The 24,879-nt window shown below is 46.6% G+C and overlaps 1 protein-coding gene across 1 annotated transcript; it reads left to right on the plus strand.

Moving 5' to 3' along the window:
- The first annotated feature begins 2,676 nt into the window (after positions 1–2,676).
- On the plus strand, positions 2,677–22,753 carry BOK (BCL2 family apoptosis regulator BOK). The gene is made up of 5 exons (XM_062611152.1): positions 2,677–2,995; positions 3,765–4,103; positions 7,957–8,085; positions 15,846–16,009; positions 21,647–22,753. Exons 2-5 carry the CDS (start codon positions 3,881–3,883, stop codon positions 21,770–21,772), a joined length of 642 nt encoding a protein of 213 aa, XP_062467136.1. The 5' UTR covers positions 2,677–2,995; positions 3,765–3,880; the 3' UTR covers positions 21,773–22,753.
- Positions 22,754–24,879: the final 2,126 nt, after the last annotated feature.

A 24,879-nucleotide genomic window follows, 5' to 3' on the forward strand; every position in this document is an offset into this window, starting at 1 on the left:
AGGCTGCAAATTCCCTCCTAGGGCACTCAGGGTTATTCTTGTGCTTTTGCAGGAAACCATATCGTGCAGAGCCTTTCATAAGCCAAGCGTGCTCACAGCTCGCTCTAACAGCTAAATTATTTAATATTGGGGATAAGCTGCCTGCATTTAGACTATTGCTGTGTTCTTGCTGATGTGGTTTCTCCAAGGTTTGTTTCCACTTGGCATACTTATAAAATGTAATGGTACCTCTGTGATGAATGCTGTATGAATGCTCTAAGCTGGTTTGGTGGCCCCATATGAGATGTGGGTGACCAAATGTGGCAGGAACTGTGGTGTGGATCCTGTTTTTCAAGCCAGTAATGCCAGCAATAGCTACCTTGGGAACAGTGATTTGGGGTGATACAAGTTGTTTCTGCACTGTTTCCTGATACTTCCTTGGCACAAGGGTTTTCCAGTATAGATCCAGCCTCTTAAGTGTTACAGCCTAAACATACTAGGAAAAAAGGGGCTCAGATGACACTGGCAGCTCAATCCACTGACAGGATTGTAAAACTCTGTTCTTTTGAGCTCAGCTGAACACTGCATGCTGTGATTTCTTCTATTTTTACTGCTACCTTTCAGTGTGAAGCTGTATTTTTAGTGTGTAAATAATATAAGCAGAATACCATGCACCACTGTATGGGGCTTTTTTATATATAAAATTTGGCTTATTGTACACAGCCTTCATGTTTCCAGTTTTTGTGTGTTTGCTGCAGGGTGGAAGTTAAGCAGGTGCTGCATCCTGCAGGGAACAACGTGGGATGGGGTTGGCACCCGCAGAGAGCTGGGAGGCACCGTGACACTTGAATATTTGCCAGAATTCTGGGAAACATAATTAGTTAAGCAAAACTGATATTTAAGCATTCATTTTTGTTTCAGAGCCCTTCTGAATAGGGACAGTTTAAATAGGACCCAGGTTTCAAGTTGTCAGCTGCTGCTGGAAGCTAAGGCATAATTTTTAATGATTTTTTCAGCCATCAGAGTTGTGAAGGCACAAATATGATTTTTCCAAAAGACCATCAGGCACACTCTGCAGAGGAGGGGTGGTGAGGGATGGGCAGGAGCACAGGATCTCAGGAATCTTGATTTCAGCTTCTATGGGACAGGCATCTGTCTATTGTCACTGTATTTATATCTGAGGGAGGCTGGTGCATAAAAACAAATTTATGAGAGAAGCTTTGAGCAAATAGGATCATGGAATGGTTTGGGTTGGAAGGGACCTTAAAGCTCATCCAGTTCCAACCCCCTGCCATGGGCAGGGACACCTTCCACTAGACCAGGTTGCTCCAAGCCCCATCTAACCTGGCCTTGAACACTGCCGGGGATGGGGCAGCCACAGCTTCTCTGGGCAACCTGTGCCACTGCCTCACCACCCTCACACGGAATAATTTCTTCCTAATATCTCATCTAAATCTCACCTCTGTCAGTTTAAAGCCACCCCCCTTGTCCTGTCACTACATGTCTTTGTAAAAAGCCCCTCTCCAGGTTTCTTGTCATCCACTTTAGGCACTGGAAGCTGCTCTGAGGTCTCCCCAGAGCTTTCTGTTCCCCAGGCTGAACAAGCCCAGCTCTCTCAGCTGGAGATACAGTCACTGTTGCCAACTTAATATGATCACATCATGTATTTCAGCAGCCCCTGCTGACTGCACTGTGTACCTCTCATTAACCTGATTCTTTCTCAGAAGAAGCCAGGTCAGAAAGAGGACTCTTCCTTGCAGCTCCTTTCCCAGTGCAGTAAAGCAATCTCCAGCAATCCAGGTAATGGAAGACCAACGCGCATGCTCTGTGTCAAGACATGTGCATGAGTTGTGTGTTGGATGTTGGCCACAGTATTTGATGCATCATATAATAGTGCTTTTTTATGCAGTTCACATTTTATCCCTGAATTTTGAGACCGGCAGTGGTGAAGGTTGTACTTGGGTATCAACACCTTTGAGAGGTGTGTTTGACTCTTTCTTTTCTCAAAGGTGACAAGCAAGAGATGACAAGAGTTACTTCTTGCTTCTAACCTCCTTTTGGAAAGGCTGTAATTTGAACATGCCGGGTACCCAGTTGTTAGTGTACACATTGTTATTTGTTGGGGAGAATTTGTATCTGGGCTGGTATCATTTCTTGTCTTCAGGAAACTTCTATTTCTAAAACTACTTCTTGTGTTTTCCTTAAACTTTATATGTTAGCTTTCTTAAAACACTGAGGTGTTATGGACATGTTCCTGCAAAGCACTTCATTCTGGGCAAACTACTCCCACTTCATTAGCCAGACTACTCATAGTTTGGGGGAATACAAGCACCACTTGCTTCAGCCCCAGGCTGTGGCTCTCTGTTAATCATCTCATTTCTACTGAACTGGTGTGCTTAGCCCACTGCTGAAGTATGACAACCTGCAGTTCCCCGACGTGGCTATTGTATGAAAAGGACCACCCAGCATCAACACTGGAAAAGCCACCGCAGGAATTCACCAGGAGCTATTCCTGTTTCAGCAGGGCATTCCTCGCTGTCTGTTACATGGGACGGTATAACCTGGCCCAGAAATTATTCTCCTGCCCTGACCCCGAAGATGAGTCCTTGAACAAAGCCTCTGTGTGATGGCAGTAGAACCTCCTTAAGAGAGAAGAAAGGGGAGGAGAAAGCGTGGCTCCCTGGCTATAGCTACTCCACCTCCCGGTTATTTCATCTTCCTTACAAGGCCAAAGCTAGCAGCTTTCCTCTGCGCCTGGGTGCCTCAAAAGCAGCAGAGCAAGCCCGGAGGATCCCGGTGGAGTGCAGTGGGATGCGAGGCTGACAGGGATGGCGAAGAAAGCACTGGTGTGAGCCCTGCAGAGCGTCAGACGGAGAAGTCTGGGGCTCTGCAGAGGACGAGTGTGACAGTATCCTGTGAATGCTAAACCAGGTATTCATTGATGTAGATCTTCCAGAGAAGCATGAAAGCAAACCCAAAAAGAAATCACTGAGGGGGGATGAGTGCAACGTGAGAGGTAAGTGTATTTTTCATTGGCAGAAACAAAAATAACTGGTTTTATTTTGTTTGAAAATTGCTGTTGTAAGTAGATGTCTAAAACTGGGGACTGAAAAATACATTTACTAACAACTGAATAAAACTGGTCTCACTCTGACTTCAGAGGCAGCGCTGGGTAAAAAAACTCCAATCAACAAATGAATTCAGGTGCCTCTGAAAATTCTTTTTCTCTTTAGGTATTTGCACATTAAAACTCCTTTAAAATCTGCTTTTCTGTTTGCTCTCTCTGCTATTGCCAAAGGTTTTTGAGAAATAGTATGCATGTTGCAGATGCTCCTCTGCCCTTGTTCTTGCAATAGGGCATTTCTTCAGAAAGATCCATGACCTACTGAGCTGGAAGTCTGACATCTGGTTGAGGTTACCAGAGATGGTATTTGGGATTCAGGGTTTGGTTTTTTTCCCAGTTTAATTGAAACAAGCTGAGATTGTCTACATGTTCTACGAATTGCTTCCACGCTCTGACCATCCAGTCTCTCTGAAGGGTAATTCTAGGACTGCTGAATCTGGGAAAGAAGAAACACCTTGACAGTTCAAAACTGCAGCCCCTCTGTGTGTCATGCTGCCAGTGAGAGTGGCTGAAAGATGGAAGATTTTGCCCCTTGTCTGTAAAAGGCATATTTAGCAAATATGACACTACTATGTTTAGCATAACTGTAAGGTGCAATACTTGGGGTTTTGATTTACATCTTTGCAACACTAGAGGACTCACAGATTCTTCTATTCACCAGGTGAAATGAGATCAAGAGACCAGAGGATCACTACACGGTTCCTGCAGATTCTCATCTAAGGCATCAGCTCAGCCTTCCAGCAAGTGTATGTGGAGGTGCAGGCTGAGCAGCCAAAGATGGAAGTGCTACGCCGTTCCTCAGTCTTTGCTGCAGAGGTGATGGAGGTTTTTGACAGGTCTCCCACTGACAAGGAGCTTGTGTCCCAGGCCAAGGCTCTCTGCAGAGACTACATCAATTCCAGGCTAATTCGAGCAGGTGTCAGCTGGAGCAAACCTGAGTACAATGCACCAGTGCCTGGCGGTAAGCTGGCCGAGGTGTCCACCATACTGCTGCGACTGGGTAAGTGCCTGCAGGTATGGGTGGGAACTGAAACTATATGGAACAATTCAGACCAGGCTAAGGTTTCTGGAACTGATGAGTGCCAAGAGGCTTTTCACGTTGATGATACAGAGGGTTTTCTTCTCTATTTTGGGCATTTAGATTTTGTTTCAGTCATATTCCCTAAACAGCTCATTTACTTACGTTTTATCAGTCCCTTGGAGCACAGCTCAGCGCAGTGCTTCTGCAGAGCTACTTTTTCTGAGGACTTGGAACAACTTAAAAGCATCATGCAGTCCAATGAAGCCCAACAGCAAACTAATTTTATCTGCACAAGACTCCAGCTGTGAAACAGTTCTCACAGTAGTTGCAGGAGTCTTTCTCAGCTTGGCACTTTAACAGGTCTTGTGTTGTTTTCTCCAGATGTGACTTGTCTCTCGTGATGCAACCCAAACTTCCATCTAGTAGAGTTCTGCTACCTCTGGACTCGGTGCTTCATCAGTTGCTTGCCCAGCAGCAAGGTGTACTTGCTTAGACCATGTGTGTTGGAGATTTTGCAAAAGCCCCTTCTCAATGACAGGATGATGACAGTGTGCTTAATTTTCCTCTGCCTGCCTGAATCGTGAGCAAAACATGAGTTCTCTTGCTTCTTCTTGGAGTTGGCTGATGCTGCCTGTCATACACTGCCCAAACTTTCCAGCCCTCATCGTGGACAAGTGACTGCCAGGGTGCAGGAGGAGCAATTTGAAGGTTATGCCTGTAGGCTGCTACCTGAAGACATACTCTGGAGTTGTGCTTACAACAACAGCGCCTACTAAATGCTGACAGTTGCCTGGCCTTTTGCTTTAGGTTTTAGCCTCCTGTTCTCAAGTCTAGCTGTTAGTCTTTCAGGATGCTGACACCCTCATTCTCAGAAGTTGCTTCTGACATCCCTCTTTGCCTGCAGGCTAGTACATTAGTTCACATCTGGCTTGGAAACTACCACTAACATTTGCATCTGATTTAATCTTACAGAAGTTCAAATTAGTTTGGTGAAGTAATCTTTAGCTGGGCTTAACAAACTCAGGATCAGGCTGGTCTCCCCACTTTCTCCCCTTTCTTAGTGACTTCTTTTTCATTTATTCTTGTCCACTTTTTCTCTCCTATGCTGATTTTACTTCTATTTTTGTTTCCAGTGGTTGTTTGGTCTTTGGAGGTTTTTTTGTTCTTCTGTCAATCCCACTGCCTCTTTGAACTCCATTTCTTCTCTGCCTGGGTTGGGGGTTGAGATCTGTTTGCACAGATCTTCTGTGGGTGGCCAGGAACATGTTAAAGGGCAAGCAGGTGGCAGACTGCATCTGAAGGCGTCTTCTGAATGACTCTCTGGTTACTTACTTGTGTCCAGATGGAAGGATTTGGCTGACAGTCCCAGGAACTTGGCGCCTTCTCTGACAAATCTGTTTGTGGTACCCATGCAACAAGAAGGGTGAGCAGTCCTCCTCGTTAGGATGAAGAGTTGTTTTCATCCTGTTTGTTCAGAAGCTCTGCCTGCCACACGGCCTGTGTCTTTCTTTTCCCCTTTGCTGCTATAACCATTACAAGTCCAAGTAGTACCCAGCCACCTGCCAGGAATGGTAGTGCTAAGCAGCGCAACAAGCCAGGCTAGTTTTTGCTCAGTGATAGTGCTGAGAAGCCCATGGAGATGAGAAGCTGGAGTATTTCCTAGCCCTCTTGAACACAAAGAGTCTGATGAACTGGCTGGTGGGTGAGCGGAGGTGCTGGGCACAGGCGATGCAGTTGCAGTCTTGGGGAGCAAGAGCCCATCAACTCAGAGAGGATTAGCAGCTAACTAGTGCAATTGAGTCAGAGGTGGTAAAACTTAATGGTATAGCCAAAGAGATACCCCAGACCAACCTGCCATAGGTGTCAGAGGTCTGGTTTATTTGAATGTCTCTCTCCTCCGGCTAAGACCCAGACAAGTGCCCTTTTACCACTGAACTGAGCTTCTGCATGTGAAAATTGTGACTGCTGTCCTGACTATTCCTCCATAGCTCCTGGAGGAACAAGGAGAAGCACAAAAATTGCTCTGGATGTTGCAAAGTGTACAGTCAGGCACTGGAACATGGGCACCAAGGACTGCCACCAATGTAAGGTGCTGCTGGAGAGGACCTGCGGCTGCCTGGGCAGGCAGTCTCCCTCAACTTGGGACTGCTTTCCAAGTGCTTTTCTTCAGTCAATGCTCTTGCCTGCCCTGTGCATTGCTTCAGGGCAGGGCCTGCTTTAACAACACATGTGCCTCCAACCAAAACCTGATCTCATCTGTGGCCTCCAGGCACTGCTTGTTAAAAACCCTAACGGTGGCAAGCTACCAAGTGCTGATCCCACCCTCCCATGCCTCCATCTCCACTAACCACAGGCAGTGCTATCCCTATTTCCCTACATTTACCAGGAAGCCTGTATGCTCCTTGCAAGAGAAAACAGCTGTTGAGTAATGCAACTAAGGTTTTCCTGTATCAGCCTGAACATATGTTGGCAGGGTTTCCTCTTGCCATCAGATTGTGTGAGACAATCCCACATTCATAAAGGGCCTGGAGAGCTCGTCTGTGGTATTCAGTAGAGCTGGTCTTTGCCTATGCTGTGCTGGGTGCCAGCTAAATGACTTAAGGATCAATAGCTACTGACTCTGTAACAAGCTCCTGATTGAGGTGGCATCTTCCTTTTTAGTTCCCACAAAAATGATATTTTCAGGAGGATCAATCTGCCATCTGACTGGGGCAAGTCACCTGGGTTTTGCAGTAGGATGTAAGGCTGTTGTGCCAGATTTCCTCTTCCCTGGGTGCCCTACAGCACCCTTGTGCAGAAGGACATGGAGTGTCCTTCTAAATCCAGATAGGACTCTCCATTTGAAAAGGGCCTTGGTCCCATGCAATGTATGCGTTGTGTCGTGCTCCTATGGCAGCTGTGCAACCCTCATTAAATATCTGTGAACGCCAATAGACAAATCCATTGGAATGGATTTTTTTTTATATACATATAATGAGTTTTATTAATTCTACTGCTGAAAAACAGTTTGTTTTGCCACAGAGGATAAGTTTCACTGCTGTTGCCCATGCTCCATAGCTCAAACCTGTGGGAGGAGGTTCTCTGCTTGTCCTTGGTATTTCCATCTTCATCTTCAAGCCAGCCTAACACCTCCAAACATTTCCCAGCTGGAGGAAAAACAACCTGGAAGTGAAAGCGTGTGTCTCTGTGTGTCAGCAGCCTTGTTGCTGAGGAGTGAGCCAGGCAAAAGAACATCTCTTTAACCATTTGGAGGAGAGAAAGACAAGATCATCACTCAAGTGCCTGTGTGAGAGGAAAACAGCTGAGCTGATAGCCTCTGTACAATTATTGTCATGCAGCTCTGGGTGGATCTTTGACTTTCATCAGCCTCCAGCATTTTTGAGTCACTCTCATCTTGATGCTTTTTGTACAAGTCTGATGGGGTGTTGAGAAAGGGTGTATCTCTCAAAAGCTTACATAGATGTACATGCCTCCTTTCCACTTCCAAAGAAAAATGAGATGGCTTTGCTTATCTGAGGCCTGTCTCCTGCACTGGAGGAAAGACAGGCAGCAGGGAAACATCATTTATAATTGGGGATTACTGCAGCTACACCACCTGTATAGGGCTATTGCCTGTCCCCCAAGCACAGGGGATGTTAGGAGAGCGGGCTGCAGGTAGCAGGGGTTGCATTTAAATGACCCTAGGCTCTCTGCTGCCTGATTAAACTAAGGTGAATCTGGGGTTAAGTCTCTTTGGCTGAAGGGATACGTGAGGTGGCCCCAGCTGTAATTCCTACGTGGTGAAAGCAGGACTTGGTGTTCCGCATGTTGACTCCTGACCATTTGTTTCCAGGGGATGAGCTGGAATACATTCGCCCCAACGTCTACCGGAATATCGCCCGCCAACTGAACATCTCCCTGCACTCGGAGACAGTGGTGACAGATGCCTTCCTGGCAGTGGCAGCACAGATTTTCACTGCAGGTACTGTGCCCTGGCAGATAAGCAGACAGGGCTGGGTGGAAGGGAACAGGATGGAGCCACCTCTCTCAGAGAAGGCTTATTTCTGGGATAGCCTGCAAGGTGGGGCCTGAGAGGGCAGTTTGGCAATGTGCCCTGCTTTAATGATTTAATGACAGCTCCACTATGCTCTGTTGTTCTGGCAGGGAAATGCCCTGTTTTATTATATCCTCCTGGCAGGTTCTCTCTCATTCTAGAAGGCATCTCCTGCCCTTCCTTGTTAGGAGGTGGTGTTACCTTCTTGCACAGGGAGGCCACTCATTCCAACCTCCTTTGCTCATCATTGGCAACAGGAGAAGATTCATTACATGGGAGTCTCCCTTGTTCCAGCTCACACTGCTGATGCTAGGAGCCAGAACCAACTCATCACAAGGGAGTTCCTCTCTTTCTGGCTTCCTTTCCCACAGCAATAGCCAGAACTGCAATGAGCCTGCTGCTTCCAGTTGCTGCTTCTGCTTTCTGACACTCAGAGGGTCCTGGCCCTCAAGGGCAGCTGTTCCAGATGAGCATGTGCTTTGTCCTTCTTGCTGTTTAGGTGTGAATGTTCCTCTGCTTCTGTTTGACTGGTGTCAGAGATGATTGTCAAAAGCAAGGATACATTCTGTGCTGTGTTCTTGCAACAGAGCCTCAGTCTGCCACGAAAACAGTCGCTGCCTGTCATTGGGATGCAGTCGGTGGGAATCACGGGAAGAGAAACATTTTACATGGAGATTTATGTCATGCAAGTCCTGACATGGTTTGTAGGCTTTCTGCAATGTCTTGTTGTGCTGTCTGTGGAAGGGACAATAGATGTTAGAGACTGGAAACTAAAAAAAAAACAAAAAATCAAAGAGAACTACTTGCAACAGGATAGTACTGTGAAAGGACTGGATCCAGTGACATTGACATGGTAAGCGTCAATGTAATTCTTGTACTTTGGGAGTAGGATAGAAGTCCAGGTTTTTGTTGTGCTTTCAGATAGGCTTCCTCACTCAAACCCTTTTTACCTTCACAATTAGCTATGCTTGTCTAGGAGGACAAACTGTATGGGAACCACTGACAGCCTGGAGAAGCCCTGTGCTGGCACCCTGGCCTTCAGACCTAAAGTGTGTTGTGGTGGAGAGCACAGATCCTCTCCTGAATCACAGCAGATGACAAAATAGATCTCTGAGAGGGACTGCTCAAGCAGGGCTCCTGGCAGGTTGAGCAGGGCAGATTTCCTCCCTGGATCAGCAAAACTGATGCTGTGTCATAGGAAATATATGGAATCGAATTCTGTGGCTAGCACTGCAGCCCTCGGCATTCTTTCAGATCATGCCTGGAATGCAGATTGCCTTTGCAGTGGGCTGGCTTGGGAGGCTCTGTGGGCCTGGAAAGCAAGAGCTGGGCAAGTATGTCAGGCATGCCTGAGTGTGGCTGTGTTCAAAGTGCAGGTGCCCTGTCTTGTCACTTAGAGCTGAGCTTCACTTGCGTCAAGGCTTGCAGAAAAATGAAGGTCAAGTTTGCAGGCTCAGGTATTTGCATTGCAGGTAAGCAGGTTATCTTCTTGGATGACTATAGCTGACTACAGGACTGGCCCACCTCCAAAGCTGAAGTGACAGGGAATTAAACCAGAAAGGTGGATGGCTGTGGGTGGAGCAGGCTGCATGCTGCTGTGCTGCAAAAACCTGATGCTGGGGAGAAGGTCCTGCTGGCTCCTGGGATTCCTGCTCTCACCAATGTATACTGACACATTCATTGAGAGCTGCATTTTTCTGTATGTGTTCTTAGAATCACAGAATCATTTAGATTAGAAAAGACCTTTAAGATCATCGAGTCCAACAGTTAACCCAGCACTGCCAAATTCACCACTAAACCATGTCCCTAAGTACCACATCTATAAGTCTTTTAAATACTCCCAGGAATGATGACCGAATCACTTCCATGGACAGTCTGTTCTACTGCTTGACAACACTTCCAGTGAAGAAATCTTGCCTAATATCCACTCTAAACCTCCCCTGGCACAACTTGTCCTCTTGTCCTACTGCATTTTATGTGGGAGAAGAGACTGACACCCACCTCACTGCAACCTCCTTTCACATAGTTCTAGACAGCAATAAGGTCTGCTCTGAGCCTCCTTGCCCAGGCTAAACACCCCCATTTCCCTCACCCGCTCCTCATAAGAACTGTTCTCTAGAAGAAGTTGTTCTTCAACTTAGCTCAGGAGTCAAGTGCAAAGTGTGGATGGTTTAAAAAGCTTTTGTTGAATGTAAAGCTACAAATTGTAACTCTTGATTCTAAAGTTGGGGGTTTCAGAACAGTAAGAACAGGATCTGGACTCAGCCCTTTGAAGCTGGAGATGATAGAGACACTGGGAACATGGTAGAAGCCCAGGCTCAAGCTCTGTTGCCAGTGCTGCCCTTTGTGTGAGGACACCGCGCTGCTTAAATGGCTGGCAGTTGGCTGCCTGCACGGGGTGGATTCAAACCTTCCCAGTGCTCTGTATGCTCCTCTTTTTCTTCTTTCCCACCTCTGCCTCAGAGCAGCTAACAGGATAACCTGTGAGCGTGAGGCTGGGGTTGTGTGCTCATCAATCCACTGTTGTAATTTTTCTTGCTAGAAAGCTGATGAGCTGCAGAGGGGAAGGAGTTCACTGATTTTTAACATTCCTGGATCCCAACTGCATTCTCAGGACTCAGCGTTTAATGCTAAATCCAGCAAATCAGAGCTGGCTGTGGCAGCCAGACATTCATTCCTGGCTTTTTCATAGTTCAGAGCAAAGAGGCTCTTATTGAGCAGAGGAAACCAGAGGCTCAAGTGCAGTCTGAGTTTTCATGCCAATTACCAATGGCTAAAGCATCTCCAGTCTGGTATTCACTGTCCAGTTTATTAAGAAAATAGCTTCAGTCTGATACTGCAGTGCCCAGACAGTCTGGGGAGCCCCATTAGTTACTCACATTGCCTTTCCAGCAAGGGGGGTGGTGGTGGTGGGGGTGTTGACTCTATCTTGCTGAAGAGCTTTTCTCTTTAATCCTTTACATGGCCTTCTTCCACACCCTGGCCTGGTTTTGAGTCTTCACAATGTAGCACTGGCTGTGCTTGCTTCCAGTCCAAAGTCTGCACCTCTTGACTAAGCACAAGTCCTAGATGGATTGGGGACATCTGGCATCCTTTCTGGTCCCAATGCGTGGGCATATTGTGCCATATTCAACTTTAGAGGAGTGTCTATTCCAGTTATCTCAGGTTTGGCTTTTTTCTGATGTAGCTTGAGTCCCAGTTACATTAAGATTAACATCTGAGAATACAGGCAGAAAGTGTGCATTTCACAGAGCATGGTAAGGCTTAAGCTGTATTTTGCTTCCCTGTTAGTTATTGAGGGTGATGAGAGTCCACCTGTTTGGAGACTGGTACTGCAGAAGCCAGACCTGCTTTGGATGCTGAAGGATCTGCAGCAGCATCACCTCTGGGACAATACCACTGGTTCTGGTGTGTGGTCCAAAGCTGCTCTGCAGCCAGCAGGAGACTTTCCACTGACTTTAACAGGCTTTGGACTGGGGCCTGGCTGAGCTGGCATTTACATTAGCTGTTTAAATAAATCCCAGAAGGAAGGGGTCACTTTGTGGAAAAACAGAAGTAGAAAAGGGAGATGCATTTTCCCTTCCTAAAGGAAAGAGTTTCCTCTGGTTGGTAAGAGCTGCCAGGTATGTGGGCTCTTGCAAAGCTTGTATTGTTTGCTCGTCACTTTTTTAATCATGAGTACTTGGGCTCAAGTGAACCCTGTACAACAGGGATGGTTCTCAGGAGAAAATACTTACCCCTGCAGTAGCAAATGCTGCTAGAAATGCATCCCATGGCTTCCTCATCGCTTAGGCCTTCTGAGCTGAGCTTCCTGCCTTGTGCACATCCCTCTAGGCTTCTTTCTGTCCACCAGAGGAGAGTATATTGTGTTGGCTGTATTCTCCCAGTGGCTGAAATGTAGCCCTTGATCATGTTTCTCTTAGGTCTGATTTGCAAGTTAGGCTTTGATGCTGTGTGGAGTAGGGGGAAGTTTAATTGAGTAACCTTGGATAGTGTGGTGCTCTGAATATTTGTGTCTCATGGCTTCCTCAGCTCCTCCCTGGGGCAGACAAGCTCATATGCAGCAGGAAAGCTTTCAAGAGCAGTCTTCTGCTAATTCATTTTTCCCCTGGGCTCGCCAGTGTTTACATACCTCCAGCTCCATGACTGGCCTTGGGTCTGCAACTTGTATTTCCTATTTTTTAAAATGCTTTCTAAGCAACTTTTAACTTTTTCCATATCCTTTTGTTCCACCTTTGCGAGCAGATCCCTCAGAACTTTCTATGTTTTTATTGTTCCTTTCTGGGCCAGCTTTCCATTCCCTCTTTCTGTTAGCTCCTGTGCATGCTAGTCCAAACATTGGGAAGCTGCGAGTAGATTGTCTTGCTGGGTGATGAGTGCTCATTTCACCCAATGTGGATGGCAGCCAGACCTTTGAGGAATTCTGAGCAAGACAATGTGTCTTCTCTGCTCATGTGCGCTGGGCAGATGCAATTCCAGGTTATGCCAGGGTATGCATGAACCTAGGGTCCCCCTGACCCTGTCCTGGTCATCACATTGGGCAGAGGCACTGCCTTCGTAGTAGATTGTGCTCCTCTACCCTGCCAAGGGAGTTCTTGAGAGAGAAAAGTTAATGGAGCTGGAAAAGTGCAGATGGGGGCTGCTGTAGCTGTGCCCCTGCCCTGCCTGGGGCTGGGTGGCTGCTGGAGCCCTCCTGGGGCAGAGGAACCAGGCACAGGCACGGCCTAGCTTTGGTCTAGAGCAGCTGTTAGAAGTGTCTGCTCTTCCCTTGCTTGAGGGCTCTCCTACAACTTCTTGTGTGAACAGGAGCATAAGCTGTGCCTTCCTGCCTCAGGTGAGGAGCCCAGCCAGAGGCTGTTTCCCTCTTCTGCCTCCAGCAGTGGCAATAGGGGTCTCCATGCCAAGGAATCAGATTTCCTCCTCTCCCACCCCTGTGGCCCAGCTCTGCCAGTAACAGAAAAGCAGATTGACAAATTGGTTTGACCCTTTTAGGAATGATCTGTAAAGAGGAGGATCATGGAAAGTGACCGCTGACCCATTCACATCTATCACTATAATGAGCATTGGCCGACAGCTTGCCCTCTTTATGCTGTCTGTGAGAAAGGGAGAGGGGCTCTGTCAGTGTCCTGAGGAAGCGTTCACCTTGCACAAGTCCTGCAGCAAGCACCGCTATTCAGCAGCCTTGGCAGGGAAGCCAGAGCTGAAGGGCTTTCTCTCTGTCCTCCCTCAGAAGAGACTCCTGAACTGACACATCTGTAGGGCAAACTGCTTTCCTGTGTGTTAAGGAAATCATGGGTCTGTTGAGCCTTTATCTTTCATAGGTTGTGGATACACTTCTGTTGGAAAGAGAAACTTGGGTTTAAAATAAAGCTAACCAAGACTACAGCGCTCTCTACCAGGGTGTCCTCAGCTCCCTGGCAGTCTTAGTGACTGCCATGTGAATACCTCAAAGCTAACAGGCTTGCTTCAGATACTCAAGAAAGAGCACTGTCAGTGAGAGCTTGGGAATAAGCCAGTGAACTCTTCCCTGGAATTCTGGGTAACTTTGGTTCATGTAACTCAAGATGCAAGGAGCCACGTTTCTGCAGGGATGGAGAACTGTACAAACTGACTTACACTAAGGCTGAGTATAAGCTAGCTGTGGCTCTAGTCCAGGAGACTGTGTTCAGCAAGAGGTAACCCGTTACACCCTCTTTAATTGGGTGGAGATGTATTGACCTGCAACAGGACAGCCTGTTTCTTGCCAGGAGAACCCTTCTGCCTAGTATTTTCTCATGTGGTTTCATGGTCTCTTTCTGGCTGGTTCTACTGGCTGTCATGGTGACACAATGCGAGAAAGATAAACAGTGTGAATACCACATAGGCAGTGAACTTCCTGAGTGACAGCTTTGGGAAGGGACACCACAGGACCTACTAAAACCAGAATAACAGCCAATTTAGCTATATTAGTAACTTCCTCTGATCTTGGAGATAGCACTGGAGAAGGACAGAGCATTACCAGAGACACCCAGCTACTGCTGTTACTGTTGCTGCAAAGCTACAAAATAGCAATCTGTAAATTTTGGTCTTGCATCAGTGCAAAAGGGCCTTTTTGGAACGCTGGATGGGTTTTCTTCAGTCTAACAAGCCGTTGCTGTGGCTGACATTTCAATAGCTTCTCTTAGGTGTTATTGCGAGTGTCCCTTTGAGGCACTAAGTGGAAGGATTTTGGAAATGCTCATGAAATCTGTGCATATTTTAAAGGAATGTGAGGAGCTCTGCTGTGGAGTCTGGAGTTCCAGTCCAAAGAGATGGAGCAGGGTGCCTGGGGGATCTGGGAGTGCAGTGAAGGAAAGAGAGAGACTCCTTATTTTGACTATATTTAAGGGTTTGCTTTCTCAGCTGTGCACATCCAGTTTTCTGATTGTGTGTTTAGTCCCTCCTGGTCCTTAGATGTAGTGACTGAACAAATCTTTCCTTCCTCTCACCTCTTTTCTTTCTTGTTGCAACCCAGCGAGAAGTGGTTTGTGTGGTTTTTAAATACCAAAACTTCACCTGGCTTCTGGCTACACTTGAGAGAGACCTTGGATAGATTCCATAAGGACCTAACACTGTAAAATACTTCACAGTCTACTTATTGAATACTGCTATTCCAGATAATAAAGTTAAGGGGGAATTCAACTACCTAGCAGATCCAAAGGAAATCCGTGTGCCATTGGGCTGTGGTAAGAAGGGTTATGTTTCCAGGTCACTGATAAAAGCCTGGTGAGGGAGTGCCAGCTGCAATGTTTAAGTATGGGCAGTTTATGCCCAGTGGTGTTGGCAAATTGTGAGGGAGACCCAGGGAGGGTGGCTCGTGTCCAGAACTGAGCTTGAGCACTCATTGCTAGCCTTAACAGGAAGATGACTGCTGCTGGGACAAGTTCCATGGAGCATTCACTGCTGGCAGGTCAGCCTAGCAGGAAGGCTGTTTTCTAGGAGATTAGATAACTGACTGACCCTCTGTCCCTGCACTGCCTTCAGTGGGACAGGATATGCAATGTTAATGATTATGGGCAGCATGGCCAAATTCTTGAAGCTACCTTGTTTTCAGGTGGAGACTGAGTCATATTCCTTGCATCAAGGAGAACACCAACCCCCTTGGCCCTGTACCTTTGCCTTCCTTTTCTGCTCTTGTGTTATGGAAGATGTTCCTCCTATGTCATGTGCTTTGCACGTCATATTGGAACAGTCTCCTCTGATCTAAAAAAACCAGGAACACTTTGTCTAAAGGGTGTTTAAGAGTTGTGCTGGTGGCAAATCCCCAGGTTGTTCAAACTCTTTGAATTCAATCGCCTCCTGTGCATCATGTGTATGGCTGAGCCTTAATAACAATATAAACCATGGTGGTGCACATTTTCCCTGTTCTGATGGTACCTTTGGGCTGCATTCTCCAAAGGTGTGTAGCCAGTGCTGAGAGGGGGACAAACCATGTCCAGGTCAGATCATTCAATTCTGCTTCTCCAGGTGTAGCATTTTCCCTACTCCTGGTACCCTAGCATTTCTTTTCCCAGATGATGGAGAGCATGCAGAACTGTGGCTGCACCTGAACTTGGGAGCTGCACACATGCAGTAGGCATGTGTAAGGAAGGAGAGCTGTTTCCTTTGATTATTCAAGTCCAAGCTATGCGTGCATGTCTAAATCTGAATGATCTTTCCTCTTTTCACAGGCATAACGTGGGGCAAGGTGGTGTCTCTCTATGCTGTGGCAGCTGGGCTGTCAGTGGACTGTGTGCGGCACGCACAGCCAGCCATGGTTCACACTATCGTAGACTGCCTGGGGGAGTTTGTCCGCAAGACCTTGGTGACATGGCTGAAGAGGAGAGGAGGCTGGGTAAGAGATGCTGTCTGACTGAGCTTGCTCCCACACATGCAGACCAGAAAATATCCCAGCTAATGAAAGCCAGAGTATCCCCACTGCAGCTTTGAGCAGAAAAACATTGGATGAGATTCTCTTCCACAGCCACCACTGGCCTACTTACACCTCTCTTGGGCTCCATGTAGCTCTTACTGCCTTCTGGTCCTGTCCTTGACAGCATCAGCTGCTTTGGTCCTCAGCTTCCTGTGTAGCTGTGCCAGATTAATTCAATCCTGGCTCACCAAGGCCTATTCTGTTCCTGACCTGCACACCTCTGGAGCTGCCAGCCAGTCATAGCCAGAGACTGTAAAGAGGGGTCACTCTGTTGGGCAGCTCTTTTCTAGAAACTGAAAAAAATGAGGCCTGCCAACTTTGTTCCCCTTTCATCTGCTCCATGGTTCTCCAGATCAAAGCTTAGTATATTAACGTGACTTACCACCATAAGGAATTTGAAAGGGATATTGAAACTCAGTAGTTTGTGCCATTCCCTGACCTTTAGAGTGTTCCATGAATAACTTCTGAAGTAGCTCAAATTGTAGCACACTTATGCTTTGAAGGGCACTCATAACACCCATCCACAGTGGGAGGGCTCCTGGCTATGTCATAGGACTGCTCTGAGACGATGGGTGAAGCATGGTGCTGCTCTGCACTGGTTTGGATTCCATATCATATGGCTTTAAGCATCTGGTTTATTTGGTTCTCTCTATACCCAATGGAAAATACAATGCTCTTGTGAAGGATGGTTCAGAGTAAGAGCTTTACTTTGGTGCTGTGAAATAGCCAGACACTTTTCTAGTGACCTCCCCAGGAGACTGAGCTGACTGGTTGGCTATGTAAGTGGTTAGCAGTTGGGTAATGTACAGATGTGCCAGGGTCTTTGTGCGTTTCTGGCAGGGATATAGACTCTTCTTGGAGCAATATAACCAAAAGCACTTTGTACTGCTGGCGGATGCTGCCTGGAGGTAAATATTGCCATATGCCACCACTGAGATCATGGGACATCTTGTTCCCGACATATGCACTCTTTCCAGACTGAGCCACAGTTGCAAATCCCCTCCTTCCCAAGAAGAGGGCTTATTCCCAAGCCATCAGGAAACGGTCAGGCTCCCAGCCCCACTCAGACCAGAGAGATGTCTTTTTCCAAACTGAACATTGCTTCTCTGTGCTGAGGCCCCCCCAAATGTGCCTGTACCTAACTCAGTCACCCAGTTTCTCCAGGAGTGAAGCAGCTTTTTGATAAAGGGCAATTGGAAAAGTGGCGTTGTTCTGAATTTGGATCCTTTGCGTTTGCTAAGTGTGATTGCCACCTTAAATCGTCCTTGCCCTGTCTAAAGCTATGTGACTTTGTGTTCTCAACTGAGTCAGGGAACTGCTTGATTGGGCTGAAAAGTGACCTCTAATCTGAATGTCCTGATGTGTTTCATTTTGCATTTGCACAAATAATTGTGCTGAGGCAGGTGAAGAGGAAATCCTGGGAAAGCAACTGATTAAGTAGCACTGTTCCTGCCTTTGAAATCCCTGCCTCACTATCATTTGAGGCTTACTTTAACTGGGTACCTGTAGAGATGGTTGAAATGTATTCTCTGAAACAATTTTTCCTTTGGAAAAAAATCCAGTTTCATTAAAATTGAGATGTTGCATAGGAACACGTCTCTTCCTAGTTTCCAACTATTTTTTTCCTTTGTTTTGGTAAGACATGCATGCTCTGATAAGTTAGCATCTTGTTTTAATTTTTGTATTACATTATTAGAATTCAAAACTGGGTGTTTTGATAGTTCCAAATGGATATATTTTTAAAGTTTGTTGCGTAGCAAACAAGCCACAAAACCCATCCTCAGACCAGAAGCAGTTCCTTGAAGGTGAGTAGATAAGTCCTATCCACAGGTAGGTCCTTCTGCCCCTGATCCCTCTTTGTATGGCAAGCATACTTCTATTGAAGTTGCTAAACATATGCTGCTTCCTCTTGGGATCTGGCCCTAGGAAAGGGAAGCCAATCTCACTGCCCCCTATCAAGCTAAGCAACTGTAAAAGCTGCTGGGTTGGGCTGATTACAGCCTGTCTCCAGTACTCTTATCAGCAATTTTGGGCTGCAACAAGGAGTTATTTTCCCTCTAGAAATGAGTGGTTCCTTCAGTCTGGGGAAAGGCTGCTCATCCTCTTGCCATCTTGCGCTGTGCTTTCCTGAATGTTCCTCTTGATCCAGGCACTGCAGTGTGAAATTTCCCAGCCTTGTTTACAAATGTGCCAGACAAATCACTCTGTAGTGGGGATCCTTTCATCTGCTGGTTGTTAGTTTGTCTTGGTACGGAATCCTCCTTTCCCCTGTACACACAGTCCCCATCTCTTACTCATCAGCTCAGGCTCAGCCTGCCAAGAGGAGCCGCTGTGCTCCAAGCTGTCCCACAAAAGCCACGGTGAAGACCTTGAAAAGGCATTTGAACTGCTTAGCAGCAGGTTCTGATACCATCTCCATAGGATGGAGAATGACCCTACCCCTCAAAGCCCAACCCAAAACAAACCTCTTAGGAGAAACAAGAAATGTTTCACCTTTTAAGGCACCATCTCTCCCTGGGGAGAGTTTGCAGTCTCAGCAGAAAAGAAAGAGGGTTTTTATTGCTTTTTTTTCAGCATCTGTTACATACATTAGCTGCAGAGAAGAGCATGGGACTTGAACTCGTTTGAACAATTAACAGGCAAAGATAAAACTGTAGCAGATTATCAGTGCCTCACAAGACTAAAAGACCTGTTTTATTTTCAATTCCAGTGGCTTATCAGGTATGCTTTATTTGAATAACAGTAGCTGAGGGAGTTGTTAAACAGCTGAGCAATTTTGTTTATCTAAGCAAGCACAATGCAAATTTGTTACGTTCTTCTGACTGCAGCTCCTCTTGATTAACCGCAGCAAGTTCATTGCCTTTAGTAGGGAGTCCACACTTCCTCGTCTGGAAGTCAACCTTCTGCAGCTATAATCAACCTAGTGCTCATAGATGGGCTTTGTACTGGTTCACATGAGGCACTTAAAACGTTTAGAGCTTAGGTTTATTATTGTTCAGCTGCTTTAACATCTGAATACGTGTTCAGGCTGGTAACTGCACATTATGACTTCTCTTGACTAAAGAGACAGCTTGACACAGCTGCATTTTAAATATGACATGGTGCAGGTCCCTAAAATTGGGTAGGCTGAATAAGGTCAGACTGTTTTCAAATGCAAACAGGGTGACTTTGCTAAGCCATCACTGAAAGCTTTTAGGCAGACCCATTTTACTTCCCTCTACAATGCATTTCCTCCTGTCACCCTGTTTCTGCCCATAGTTTCATGCCTGTATTCATTCCTCCTGCAGTCTCCACTTCTCAGTTCTTTGTGGGTTCAGCATCTCCTAGTGATCCCTGAAGAGCAGCAGCGCAGGGTGATTCAGCATGCCAGCCATTCAGACTTCTGTGTGTGAAATGTGAGGAAATGTGTGGGAGGCCAGCCTCAAGACTGCTGTCAACAGACCTTTGGTTTGAAGATCATGGTGGAGTTGGTTAGTGCAGCTGTACTCACTACCAGGGCATGAGGATTTGTCCCCTCAGTCACCTTTTGTTTTCTTCTGGTTATTACCAAGGTTGGTCAGGTGAGGCTCAATGTCTTGAACACAGGCAGAAATACTGGTAAAGATTATTGTATTCAGTAGCTCTTGTGTCCTGTTCTATAGCAGGAACATCTCAGGGTTGAGAGTGTGACTTCCCCCTGCTTGGTCAATGAGAGACCTGTGTCAGAAGGCAAACTTGGAAAACCGCTGAGCTAAGCCTGTAAAGAAAAAGCTGTTTGCCCCCTTCTGACCTGATTCTTGTTCACATTTGTCACCCAAAAGGCATTTTTGAAAACTGTCAAGTGGATGTGCTAGTAGAGCACCCTCTGTTACAGAGCTACAGTCTGTCTGTCTCCTTGTGCTAGCCTGGAGTTTAATCAAACTCAGTTATATCGCTGAAGGAACTTTGTTTCCCCCACCAGAAGATGCAATTTTCTATCCACCTCTGTCCCGTTTGCTTTACCCTCCAGATATTTTCCACCTTTTCTTTCCAATGCCAGCTGAGATCCTGTCTTCATGAATTTGCTGGATTGTTGTCATTTTTATTCATTGCAGGCCAACTTCTATTCTTGTTAATACTTGAAGCCAGCTGCCCAAGCGATCTTTAAATCTGGCCCACGTGTCTGGGAGGCATCTCTGCCAGCACACATATTTCCACAAACAAAGCTTGCATTGCTTTAGATTTAAATTGAGGGTTGGCTTGCTTGAACGAATTCCAGATAAAACATTAAGGGAAAAGAAAAAGTACAAGCAACTTGAGCTGATGTTAAACAGGACAACCTCTGGGAAGCATCTTACTTTACAGAAAAGGGTGGGAATGCTGATACTGCCAAGCCCTCCTAGCTCTTTTGAAAAGGGAATAAAAGTTTCTCTTATTGAGCTATTCTAAATGGAAAATGCTTGACAATCTTGCTGTAGCATTTCTTTCCCCAGGAGTGAAGAAAGGGGATATTGAATTTTTTTGGTGCAGAATGAGGAAAATGTGTTTTGTAGAGCTCTTGAGCCCAATTTTATAACTCACAGTGGAAGGGAAGTGGAGGGAAGGAATGCCATCCAGAGGGACCTTGACACACTTGTGAGGTGGGCTGATGCCAACCTCATGAAGTTTAGCCATGCCAAGTGCAAGGTCCCACACCTGGGTCGGAGCAATCCCAGGCACAGCTACAGGTTGGGCAGAGAAGAGATTCAGAGCAGCCCTGTGGAGAAGGACTTGGGGGTGTTGGTCGATGAGAAAATGAACATGAGCAGGCAGTGTGCACTTGCAGCCCAGAAAGCCAACCGTATCCTGGGCTGCATCAAAAGGAGCGTGACCAGCAGGTCGAAGGAGGTGATCCTGCCCCTCTACTCTGCTCTTGTGAGACCTCACCTGGAGTATTGTGTGCAGTTCTGGTGTCCTCAACATAAAAAGGACATGGAACTGTTGGAACAAGTCCAGAGGAAGGCCATGAGGATGATGAGGGGACTGGAGCACCTCCCGTATGAAGACAGGCTGAGGAAGTTGGGGCTGTTCAGCCTGGAGAAGAGGAGGCTGCGTGGAGACCTCATAGCAGCTTTCCAGTATCTGAAGGGGGCCTATAGGGATGCTGGTGAGGGACTCTTCATTAGGGACTGTAGTGATAGGACAAGGGGTAATGGGTTAAAACTTAAACAGGGGAAGTTTAGATTGGATATAAGGAAGAAGTTCTTTACTGTGAGGGTGGTGAGGCACTGGAATGGGTTGCCCAGGGAGGTTGTGAATGCTCCATCCCTGGCAGTGTTCAACGCCAGGTTGGACAGAGCCTTGGGTGACATGGTTTAGTGTGAGGTGTCCCTGCCCACGGCAGGGGGGTTGGAACTAGATGATCTTAAGGTCCTTTCAACCCTAACGATTCTATGATTCTATGAAGTGTCAGAGCAAACATTTGTGTTGTGAACAGTGTGGCACAGTGGAGCTGCAGCAGTGATGGTGAGGTGCCGTGGGTTGTGGGGCCAGGAGAATTTGCCCTGGTGGCTGAGGTGGTTCAAGGCATCTCTCTGACGACCTCTGTTCCCTCCCCTATAGGCAGACATCACAAAATGCGTGGTGAACACTGACCCCAGCCTCCGCTCCCACTGGCTCGTGTCCGCTGTTTGCAGCTTTGGTCACTTCCTCAAGGCTATCTTCTTCGTCCTGCTGCCTGAGAGATGAACTCAAGTCATCAAGTGCAACCCCCCCTGCCCCATCTCCTCCCCCACTCCAGAAGCAGCGGTAGTGCCAGTCTCTGAAGAGGAGGAAGAGAAGACCCGTGTCAGACAGAAGGCTTGTTCTCCTCTCCCTTCAGCTGGGAGCAAGTGATCAACCACAGTCTCCTTGTTGCACCCACAGGAGAGACTCTCACCATTAATCCTTTCAAGAGTCTTGTTTGCCTGGGGGACTTGTTTGTGTGGCCTGGACATTGCCAGTCCCTGGGCATGCTGATTGCAGCTGTGTGCAGTGTGGACTGTCTGACATTGGTGTCTTATGGCTCTGTTCCATGCTTATGCTAGTGCCAGGCAGAGGGGAGGAGGAAGGGGGTATTATTTGAAATGGGTAGAGTCTCTCCTTCTCTCCATGTGATTCTCCTTTCAGTCCGCAGACTTGCCTTGCATCAGTTCTTGTTACTTTTGTGCTTAAACTCCATCTCCTTCTTTATACCCAACTCTGACTTGCTGGGATCTGTCCCCAGCACTGCACAGTGGAGGGGAAAATGCAGCTGTGGGGTTTTATTGTGATTAAGCCCAAACATACTGTCATCAGATGCTTGTCCGTGGCATATCCTGGAAATGGGACTGCATGAGGGACAGATGCATGGGATGCAGTTTGCAGTGTGTTTCATCGACCCCTCTTGGTGTGCACGTGCCATTTCAAACAGGAGAGCAAGGGGCAATGCCTTCAAGCAATAACTTGGGATTGCATTTTGTAATGAAGAAGAATGATTTCTCCACTGGGGTTTTGTCAGAACTAAGCATGTAAGTAGGAAAGGCTGGGGAGCATGGGCAGGAATTAGGGAAGCAGTAAGTGATGTTTAAGTTGTGAAAGGGGAAAGCTGTGTCAGATGTAGCTGGTTTATGTTTCTCGATTAATGTCTTTAGGAGTACAACTTGCAGTCATTTGTGTGGCAAACAATAAAAGAAAACAGGTGGTGTTTCACTATTGCAAAGGGTATTGTATTTGTTTCCAAAGTTAAAAATTCCAAAAAAGGCCAGAGCAGTGCAGAGACAAACACTCAGGCCATGCTAAAAATATTCCAGCTTTTCCCCTGGTAGAACATGTTAACGTGTTAAAACTACAACTCGCCTGGTTCATGACAGAAATTTAACCCATGTTGTTACCATGTCAGAAACGTGGTGTTTTCACTGACAATATTGAGGCCCTGCTTCTGTTTGCAAGGCAAGGCAGTGGAGACTCTTCTCTGCCAAAGCCTCACAACGAGACACTCAGCAAGGTGCCTTGCTCCCAGGAGCGTGATGTTGCAGAAAAACTCTGCTCTGGGTTAAGCACGTGTTGCATTACAGGAGGTTTTGCTGTTTGTCTGGTGTTTTTTAAATCCTGATTTCCCTCCTGCAACCTGTGTTTAGAGGGGCTTCGCTCCTTCGGTTCAGAAGTAACAAATGGGTTTGAGAATAAAGCAAAGCCTTTACTTTTTGGTTATACCTGTGCAACAGATTTTGCTAGCAAGTACCGTGCTGTGCTCTGACCAAAAGAACACTGTCAGAGGATATGTATGTGGTTATACCCTTGCACAGTGCTAAAGCTATTCTTTTAACTGGTCTAGCCTTTTGCACTTCTTCTGATGTTTTGACATATGGGCACTGGGCCCAGTGAATGCTGCTTTACCTGCTCAATCTACTTATTCAATAGAAAAGTAAGTCTTGAGGAGCAAAACCCTGGGAAGAGAACCTCTCCTTGTCCCCAGTCCCCCAGCAAAAACCCTCCCTGAGGAGGAGAAAGCTTCCTGTTCTGTATCAAAGCAGCATTCTGCCTTTGACAGTGTCTAGGCAGATTTTGGCTGCACTAATAAAAAGGGGGGTGGCGGGGCTTATACTGACAAAGTTCCCAGTGTGGATGCAGCTGGTGGTGCCCTGGGGTTGGTACATTTTTGTGTGTAAAGCTTGCAGCAGTTGCCCAGCTAAAATCAAATTGCCAAAGGATTATCTTTTTTTTTTCCTTCCTGGTGTAATTACATTAGGGTTTTTGCTGGCACTTCTCCCACTTGGGATTTTCCTCCTTATATTCGTGATAGATCTGGCTATGAAAACTTAGACCAGGTATAGCATATGTATGAAGTAAACTAATTGTGCTTTGAGCAGTGTGGAAAGGGTTCCCTCTGGTCTGCATTAGACTCAGTAAAAGCTGCGTATAGTTCATCGCAGGGGGATGCAGCTTTGTTGTCTTAAAGGAGCTTATGGAAAAGCAGACTTTGGATTTCTGGAAATACCCTGGTGGTGTGTAGACTTTGCCTTGGACAGCCTCACAGCTCATAAAGCCCAGCTTGCCTTATCATGCCTAGTGTTTTATGAAGTGAGTTAATGGAGCTAGCACAGGACCTTTCTCTATTTAGATGCTGTTTTGAAATGTCATACTTGAGACTGTGACTGCTTTTTCAGTAAACAAGTGACATCAGAGGCACTGTTAAGGAGCACAAAGAGTTAAATGCACCAATTAAATGGATTTAATAACAAGATAATGACAAGCCAAATAAAGCAGCATTGCTGGAAAGGAATGTGTGTGGGTGGGAAGGGGGTTATGGAAGCAGCAGACAGAGACTCCGTCTGGAAACTTGATAATGAAGAGGTGGTGGAGCTCCAGACAAATGGGTTGCAGACTTCTCTGGATCTTGCCTTTCTTCTTGCATTTGCTGGTCCCTGCAACATGCTGAGCAGCGTGGTGTTCATCTTGCGCTTAATGTTAAACCAGGATGGTACTTCTGCCCTTCTTGCTCCTTCTGTGATAACCACAGTGGCACCAGTCCTGCTACCAAAATAAACAGCAAACAAAATTGCACACCCCGCTGTGCATTTGGGAAGCAAGCAACAGTCTTGGGCTTGATTCAGCCAAGTGTTTATGCTGCCTTCAGTTTTAGTTGTAATGTTTAGGCATTTCAGAGTACTTCCAGAGGTCCTTTACAGACTCGACAGCTCTGTGATTTTTCTTTTCCCTCTGCTCTTTTTGCCAGTCCTACCTGATGGGAGACATCAGGGTTGGCTGTTTATCACCCCAATAAACATTTTCTTTTACTGTGATTGGTGAAGGTCCTAGGAGTGTGTCTGATTTAT

The sequence above is a fragment of the Pezoporus occidentalis genome, unplaced genomic scaffold, assembly GCF_034315485.1.
Source record: "Pezoporus occidentalis ecotype Australia unplaced genomic scaffold, CSIRO_AGI_Poc_V1 ctg151, whole genome shotgun sequence".
Classification (NCBI taxonomy): Eukaryota; Metazoa; Chordata; class Aves; order Psittaciformes; family Psittacidae; genus Pezoporus; species Pezoporus occidentalis.